The 9,444-nt window shown below is 38.4% G+C and overlaps 1 protein-coding gene across 4 annotated transcripts in view; it reads left to right on the top strand.

Moving 5' to 3' along the window:
• The window catches only part of VPS50 (VPS50 subunit of EARP/GARPII complex), a 131,804-nt gene that overhangs the window by 86,627 nt on the left and 35,733 nt on the right, over positions 1–9,444 (top strand). For 2 of the 4 annotated variants that reach the window (XM_019627601.1, XM_019627599.1), the window contains 3 exons: positions 2,181–2,299; positions 4,077–4,100; positions 4,220–4,326. In XM_019627601.1, coding sequence (XP_019483146.1) covers positions 2,181–2,299; positions 4,077–4,100; positions 4,220–4,326 — 250 coding nt within the window. Of the gene's footprint in view, positions 1–2,180; positions 2,300–3,156; positions 4,101–4,219; positions 4,327–9,444 lie in introns of those variants that run through there. The other 2 variants (XR_002122256.1, XM_019627600.1) reach the window with 2 other exon arrangements.

Here is a 9,444-nt window from a genome sequence, read left to right as displayed (position 1 = left end):
TGCCAACTTGGGCCAGTGAAGCAACGTCCTCCACAACTAGACTGAAGAACAAAAGGACAGCAACTTGTCTGTTCCCCTTCTCCCAATTCCCCAGGGCTGTTCCCATCCCCCAATTCCCCAATAAAAATCTTAAAAAAAAAAATTGCCATGAAAGTAAACCATTATCACTTTTCATCATGCAGTAGAAATTGTTTTACAGTAAACTATATTTAAAACTACCATTTAGTGATTCTTGATGAAATTTTGCCTTTGTAAGTAGATTAAACTGAAAGGAATTAAAAGTCATTCCAGTATTTTTGAAATAATATTCCTCTGTGTGGGTGATTTATTAATTTAAATTTCACATAGCATCTGAGTCTCATTATTTGTGGCAGTTGTTTTCTATAAAGTCACCGTGAACACTGAATTAGCAAATACAGAACCATTGTTCCTAGAGGAAATATGGGATTAGGTCTCTACGAGCCTCTAGTCAACACATTTTCATCAACTGATCAACACATTTTCATCAGCTGATCAATACATAACCTTTATGTTTGTTTCTGCCTAAAGACACTGAATTTAATATATAATGTTGATTCAATAACATGAAACAGCCGACAGCACTATAGCCCATGCTTGAATGAAGCTTATCTAATGTGTATATTTTTGACATAAGGCACACTACTGTTCTCTTGCACTTAGGAACACTAGACAACACTTTAGTACTATGCTTAGTGGCCATTCTAAGCAGTGAAATTACCAGCAAACAGCACAAAAAATTTTTAAAATGTGGCATTAAATAGACTGTGCAAAGGACACTTGTTTACAGTAGGAGAGCCGATACGATAAGGTATAGAGAGCATCACCTTGTTTGCCCTCAGCTGGGAACAAGCATGTTGGGTGACTCAAAAGTTTTTACAACTCTGCACATTCATGAATGACCACCAAGTGCCGTGAAGTATCGTTGTTGGGGTTACAAATAAATTTTAGGGAGTAGGAAAATTTGCAAACAGAATCCTTGAAAATGAGGACCTATTATACTGTTGAATCATGAAGCCTTGTTATAACCAGGAGACCCGATTTTGTGTAGCATGCTTTTCTGAATGTCATCAGGGTCACACTGGGTGCCGGTGGGACAGAATGCCTGTAATGCTCGTTTGCAGTTACTAATCTGTAATATGACCTTTCCAGGTACAGAATAAGTCCTTGAGAGTCAGGGTCCACATCTTTATATGGCCTGTCATGATGCTTTCGAGTCTCAAAAAATAGTTGTTGAATTAGACTAACTTCTTTCCTGGTGTCCTCAACTGGCAAATGGGGATAAAACTTCCTCATAGAGTTGTTTTGAAGATTCAGTGAGGTAATACATGGAAACACTTAGCACAGTATTTGGTTAAAACTTAATAAATGTTAGCCATTATTTAATCATATTAGTTTGTACTATTAATCGATGGTGATAATGATGATGATGATGATGATGATGATAATAATGATGCCACCACTGCTTCCTTTGCTGTGCATGGACTGCGCTCGTCTCCCATGCTGGTGCTGGGCCATGGTGCCTTAAAGATGATGAAAATGTTAGGAAGGTACCCTTCCTCTCAGGAGTATAGCCACCATTTTTATCCTTGCTCTCAGTAGTCCTTAGGTGCTAAGCCTAATTTTCTAAGCTGCCTTTGGAATTAAATCTCATCATAATAAATGAGAACATTAGCATGTGTTTTGCATGTGTTTATTAAGGTGAATTAACACTTCCCGAGTGCCATAATTGTATAAACCTCTTTACAATGAATTAGGAAGTTGGAAATTATGATGAAATCACTTGGAGGACCAGAAGAGTTTTTTGTTTTTTGTTTGTTTGTTTGTTTTTTTAGTCAAATGTATACTCTTTTTTCCTAAGACCTAGCAGGGTGTGTTTTTGTTTGTCTTATATGGAGATTTGATTTTGGGGGGACATTTACAAGCTTTTGTAGGTATAATGTTTGTACTTTGTTTTCCTTTTTTTCTGTTGAGCTGGTTAAGGTAAGATGATGAAGAGGAAAATGGAAAGGTAGTATGATTCTTGATGGCAAAATTAAAGCTAAGTTATTAAGAACTTTCTTCTGTAAGCTACTCCTTATAAAATTAAATACTTTTATTGTGTGGAAAGCCTCCAAGAAACGTTGGCTCTTCATAACCATTGTTAAATGTGTTCTCTTCAGTATGAATCTGATGAACCAGAGAAAAGTGCCTATCAGGAGTATGACAGTGACAGTGATGTCCCTGAGGAACTAAAACGCGATTATGTGGATGAGCAGACAGGTGACGCGCCTGTGAAAAGGTAAAATTGCTCTTAACTTGTATGGTATTTGCATTTTATGTTACAAGCTTAACATATAGGATTTCCTCTAAAGGTTAAAGAAAAACAAAAATCAAGTATTAAAATTTTTAGTTGGTTATAATGTCATGTGACAGAAGTTATTATGTTTTAAAAAATGATTCCCAAAAGGCTAAAAATGAATTTTTTTTTGATATTGGACATAAAGAGCTCTTAACTTAGAGATCATTGATTTTTGCAAAAAAATAAAACTTTTGATTTATAAAATTAATGCTGACTTTGGAGGCAGTTTATGCTTCACATAGATCAGAAAATCTCAGGGAGGAAAAAAGTCATTTGTTTTCTATGTGAATTTCTGCTTCAATCTGGTAAACAGAGAGGGTCTCCTCTTATCTTCCCAATGTCATTTATGTTCATTATTTGAATCTTATATTAAGGCTCCCTATTTTACTTGAGTTTTGCTTTATGATAAACTGTCCTCTTCAGAAACTTGGATAATTTTATAAGAAATGTGTGTCACCTTCTCCCAGGTAAATGGGCCTGATGTTAATATGTGAGTGAATTAATTTCATGATATCAGACATTTAATGACCACAAATATACTTTATTTTTAATGACAGATTTAAGTATACTCTTCTCTATCTACTCTTTACCCCCAAAGTACCCAGTTAATACTTGATTGATTTGAAATCCTGATTGATATAATTTCTCTCCTCAAAAGGAAGCATCTGATGTAGTTGTAGATATTTTAATTGGGAAAGTTTGTTTCCATTGCTTTTCACATATGTGTGATATTTAAATATTTACATCTATGATCTATATGAACTGAGTAGAACTATTCTGTTGGATTTCTTCATTAGATGTTTTGGGTATATTGTGTCCAAAAGGAAAGCTCTAATTAAACTGAAATGGGTAAGTAGGATAGTGTCTGCCAATATATGTGTATATACTTGCATTTTTGTAGGGTTATGCAGCCTCCTACACCATTTTAACTTACCTCTGAGATGTCTGAATAATGTGAACTAACTACAGTCAATCAATTAACAGTTATTATCAGTGCCTACTTCTAATTGTCCCTTAAATTTATCAAAATTCCTTGTATTTCACTGTACCATCCTATAGTTCATGCAAAAACCATCTGTGTGTCAGATTATTGAATCAGCCCCCTTACCTTGGCTTCCTGTCTGCAGTCTTGAACCCCTTCTAATCCATTCTCGGATACAAATTTAGATTTTTTTTCTTATATTCAAATTTGGTCATGTCCTTTTCCTGGTTAAAAAATTTTCATGGCTCACCATTACATGAAGGATAAGGTTCACACTCCTTAGGTTTGATTGCTTTTGGTGATCTGCCCTTTGCTTACCTCGTTTCTTGTCACTTCCTGCTGCCCACTTATTCTCCGCGCTAGCTTCGGGAGCTCCTTGCGCTTCTCTGAGCACATTCTGTTCTCTTACCTCTGACCTTAGGACTAGTTTTCCCCTCTTTTCCTGTACTTATCATATAACTTCTTTTCTTTTGAATCTAGTGCCTCCTCCCAACCCTAGACTTGACCATCATGTCTTATACTTACTGAAGATTCTAAGGACGGTATTTTCCATATTTATAAGTCTGAAATCAGGATGCTTGGTATATTTGATGTGTAATTTCCCTAGAGCATTTATTTTTTTAAAGTGACATAGTTTCTATTAATGGTTGATAATTAATGTCTTAGAATTAAAGAAATACATTATAGTACTTGATTTCTTTGCTTACTAATTTCTCTTCCCCTTTGGACTGTAAGGACAGAAGCTCCACCTGCTACATGGTAAGATTTTCAGTAACTAATTAGTGAATGAAGGATAGATTGGAAGCTGAGTTACTTACTGATGTACTTTACTACTTGACAACTCTAATTGCAACTTTGTTTTGTTTTTCTAATTTAAGCGTCTCTAGAGAAACCCTAAAGAGCAGGAAGAAATCAGATTACAGTCTAAATAAAGTGAATGCACCCATCTTAACAAATACAACATTGAATGTAGTAAGACTTGTTGGTAAGTAGCTACACCTTTTAAAAAAATTATTCTAAAGGGCCGCCCAAGTGGCTCAATTGGTTAAGAGCTTGCTCAAGAGTGTGAGCTCTGAGCAACAGGGGTTCGATTCCCAGCCCGAGCTGAGCTGCCTGTGAGCTGCCAACAGGTGGCAGGATGGCTCAGCTAAAAACAAAACAAAACAAAACAAATTATTCTAGCAGTTAAATTAGTCTATTATACTTTTGTTACCAAATGATTTTAACTTGGGGTTTTTATTGTATGCTCCAGTGCCCGCCACAGTGAAGGATTTAAGATTATCATATGTCAATGGCTTCTCATCTAAATTGTTCCCAACAGTATAATACTTATGTTCATATCAGTTTTTCTTTTTCAGTTAACTGTTTACTAAGTGTTTGTATCTTCCACTTTTTCTAAACTCGCCCAATTAATTGAAATGTAATGAAGAATTCTCTGTGTGAGTTAGAGGTATGGGTAGGATGATGATAGTACCGGTTTTACATTCACACAGTATTTTTTACTTAATTCTTTCACTGATCTTCACAGTCTTTCTGTTAGATAAGCACAGTGAATAGCGATTCTCTGGCATGTCCAGACACAAGAGTTCTACAAGCTAAATATTCACACCATAGGAAGTGTTATTATTACAGATAAGACCTTTATTGATGATTTTGTAGGAGGCAAAACATGAAGAAGTGCCATATAAAATGTTTAGGTTTAAAGATGTGGATTTTTTAATGTCAGTATTTCACCATTTTATATGCTGTCTCAGTCCTTATATCTGACGAATAGGTCCATACATTTGACAAATAAGTTACAGAAATGTCTTCTCACACTAAGTCATCGATAGCAGTCAGGAATTTTAGTGGTTTTCTATAAAAATCACTGTATTCTGTTTATGGAGACAGTCATTTCCTATTGCCTAGTTTGATAACACTTAGCTCTGAAAAAATGGTCTGTGTTCCTAAAGATAAATTCTAAATCTCATTAATGAATAGTGTAAAGTTGACAGCTATTTTTAGAAGTCCCCACTTTCTTTAGGGAAAATAGTGGGGAAGTAATAGTGAATTGAGAGGAAAAGAAAGAATATATATTTTCATGACACACAGAAAAATGAGACTTATTTTATGGCTCATCATTGCCAGAAAAAAAATAGCTTTTCTTCTTTTTTTTTTTAAATATTTTATTGGGGAATTGGGGGAGGGGAACAGTGTTGGAAAACTGGGGAAGGGGCACAGCCAAGTTGCTGTCCTTTTGCTCTTCAGTCTGGTCGTGGAGGACGTCGCTTCACTGGCCCATTTTGGTATTGTGATCATTGCTCTCTTTCCGGGTGAGGCAGTTGGTCGCTGGCCATTGGATGACCACTTATGGCGGCTCATGGCAGCTCTTGCTGGCTGCTGGCCACTCATGGTAACTCACGGCAGCCCAGCTCCAGGTCAAGCCATTGTTCACAATCTTAGCTGTAGAGGGCGCAGCCTACTGGCACATGTGGGAATTGAACCAGCAGCTCTTTTCAGAGCTTTCACTCTTACCAACCGAATCACTCAACCGGCCCAGCATTTCTTCTTTATCAAAGAAAGCTAACTGAACATGGAGTCATGACTTACTCTCTAGAATTTATAGACTCAGAATTGGAAGGGTTCTGGTCATCTGGTATAAATCCCCATAAAGTAAGGATTTCTTTCTATAATGCATCTAATATGTGGTGGCCATCCAGCCTTTGTTTTATTTCTCCAGTCACTGGAAGCATATTATTTTGCAGGACTACTCATTCTAGTATTAGACTGATTTAATTGGTAGAAATCTTTCTTATGGTAAACCAGAATCTGTGTGTAATTCTATCTATTGTCTTAGTTCTGCCCTTAAAAGCAAAAAGCGTAAGTCTATACCTTTTTTTCTCTTATTCTTGCATGTGGTCACTTTTCAGACGTGTGCTGGTAGTTATACTGTTCTGCCTTTGCCTAGACCCTTCTCCGCCAGTCCATCCTCCAGGGTCAGTGTGCTCAGTGCCCTTAAATGGTCCTCACTGATCGATAGTCCAAAATTCTTATCATCCTCCTCAGCCTTCGGGACTCACTGTAGTTTTCAGCGTCTGAACACGCTGCTCGAGATGTAGTTTAATGAACACAGCCTTTGCTTGATTATGTTGAAGTAACAAACCACCATAACACATCAGTGGCTTTCAACCATAAAGGTTTATCATGATACATATTGGCTCCTAATCAACTTAGCTCTGCTCCATGTGCTTCGGTCTCACGTGCAGGCTGAAAGATGAGCACCAATCCGAACATGGAGAGGAGAGTAAGCGCTGAGCCATGTTATGACCTAAAGCTTCCCCTCTGATGTGGCACCCCGACTTCCTCTGACATGTCACTGACCTTAGCAAGTCCGAGTGGGAGAGAAGTATCCCTCTGCCCCACGAAGGCACTTCAACTCCAGGGAGTGGACAAGAATGCATAATCCTCTTACAGGGAATGGGGGGGAGGCAGATAACTGGGGAAAAGAATGCAATCAACTACATTTATATTTTTAATTTAACTAGTTCAAAAAGAACTAGACGTCATCACGTTGTTTTTTACTCTAAAAGACATATATTCAATAGAATCAAATCAAATAATAAAGCTAAAATAAACTTGAGAAGGGGGCATAACGTGTTTCATACAGTTACATGCAAACAACAAATGTGAATCTTCACTTGGTGGGCATGAAAGAAATGAAGAAACAATGCATTCTGCTATTCTCATTATTTAAGAAAGGGATATAATAATGATAGAAAAGTGCTGCTGGGGCTAAATTCAGGCGACAGTAACAACAGATTCTTATGTAAGCATTACCGATCGATTGACACAGTGGACACTTTTTTCTCACAGCGGATGTAGAGAAACTGCATTCTCCGGGGCCTTTGGTCTTCAGCCCTACGGAAAGCAGAGCAGCCCTGAACGAGCCCGTACTCACTGGAGACACTGACCCTTGCTTGCAACTTCAGCCTTCTCCCCCGCCGGCTCTTTCACTGAAGCTGCAATTAGGAAGCAGTGCCTAGGATGATAATTGAATTTTCATGTCTTCCCATTTCAGGCTGGGCTTAAGCGAGGCCATTATCCCCCCGGTAGGCTTTTATGCATACCACTTTCTCTCCCTCTGAGATGTCTTTATCTCTCTTTATCTTCAGTTTGTACATATTCATAAAATGGAACTTTAAGGGATCCATTCACTAAGGGGTCTCCAACTAGTAAATGCTCTATTCCATCTCCTGTAGTTATTGCATAAGGTGCTTAAAGATTAAAAACTGGCAAAGGTAATGTCTCTTGCTTACAAAGACAGAGGTACACTTGTGTAAATAAGATAGATTAATTTTTGGTGCCTGGGAAGATGAAGGAACTAATTATTCAGTAGATGGGGGAGACACACTTTAGGAACATTAAAGGCATATTCAAAATGGCCTTTTCAAGGAGTATTTATTTAGCAGATAATTAGGAGAGATTAAGCAAAAGTGTTAACGGGGCTTCCCAGCCCCAGGTGGTACCTCATCTGTTAGGAAAGCCCTGGGAGCCTTTCGTAAGTGCAGAAGACTGATCGGAGCCTTGATTTTGTGTAAAGAGAATTCTGTCAGCCTGACAATTTCTTGCAGACCGAGGCTGACAAATTTTAGGGCATGTGTGGCATCCCCGAAGTAGCCTTGGTATTGAAGATCTCTCTCCTGGAGGCAGCTCTCACTGCAGCAGGGTTCATGGGGTTGAGGGCAGAAGATAGGTTTCCAGTCTCTGTGCTTGTAAAAACTAGACCTTACAACAAAATTATGACCTTGGCAGCTGGAATAAATGCACACCAGCACACGCATCAGGATTCTCCCAGACTCTGAACATCTGAGGGATCGTGAGGCTTGGTGTGGCTGAGATGCAGTGTGTGTGTTGGAGACAACCCAGGAAGAGGGAAGCGAGCACCCCTTCACTGGCACATCCTTTTAGGTGGCGCACTAATACTATCATTTTGTCGTGGAGTGTTATAAATTGAAAAGGTGATGCATGAAAATGGTTAAAAATGAAAATAGCCCGGGCATGAACAGAGCCCCAGACCTCCAAGTCTCCTTCCTCATAGAAAATGACTCAGTTTTTCCTCTTGTCTTTGGGAAATATATGCTTTTACAGATATATTTAATATGCGAATCTCCTGTCTTGTTTCTGTTTTAAAAATTGGATCTCTCCCTGTCTCTCTCTCTCTACACACACACACACACACACACACACACACACACACACACACACACGCTGTTCTTCATCTGGCTTTTTTTACTTAAACTACCTTAAGATTAGACTTCCATCTCTTAGTGTGCGTAGGTCTCATTCTTTGTAATGATTCTATTGTATAGATAACACCACGGTTTCTTTCATAAGTCCTCTACTTTTTAACATCTAGTCTGTTTTAAATCATTTGATGCTACATAAACAACGCCACAGAAAATACTCTTGAATAAATCTCTTTGTCCAGATTACTCTGTCCAAAAGATTACTCTGGCTACAGTGTGAATACAGCTGCAGGACAAATACCTACAAACGTTTTCTCACGCAGCATCAAAGAGCACATACACTTTTGGTTTAGGGAGACATTCTCAGTTTACCAAAGAAGTTGCTAAAGCACTTCCGTTAGTTTACCCAACAATGCATGAAGGGGGGTATCTCTTCCCCCAGCCTCTCAGCAGCATTGTCCAGCGTCAGATCCTTGCCAGTCTGATGCCTTTGAATGAGAATGTTTGCCAGTTTGAATGAGAATGTCACCTCATTCAAAATGGATTTAATTATGAGTTGACACATTTTTACTATGATCTACAAGATATTTCTCTTTGTGAACTACTTATTCATATTCATTGCCCAATTTTTTATTTTTATTTATTATTTTTTTTAGCTGAGCCATCCTGCCACCTGTTGGCAGCTCAGCGGCAGCTCAGCTCGGGCTGGCCTCGAACCGCTATTGCTCAGAGCTCAAACCTTTGAGCGAGCTCTTAACCAACTGAGCCACTCAGCCGACCCGCCTATTTTTTTTTGTTTGTTTTTTTTGTTTTTAAAGATTTTTATTGGGGAATTGGGGGATGGGAACAGTGCTGGGGAATTGGGGGAAGGGGAACAG

The sequence above is a fragment of the Hipposideros armiger genome, unplaced genomic scaffold (genome assembly GCF_001890085.2).
Source record: "Hipposideros armiger isolate ML-2016 unplaced genomic scaffold, ASM189008v1 scaffold_737, whole genome shotgun sequence".
Lineage (NCBI taxonomy): Eukaryota > Metazoa > Chordata > Mammalia > Chiroptera > Hipposideridae > Hipposideros > Hipposideros armiger.
The sequence above is the reverse complement of the archived record's forward strand: the minus strand, read 5'-3'. Positions and strand labels throughout refer to the sequence as shown.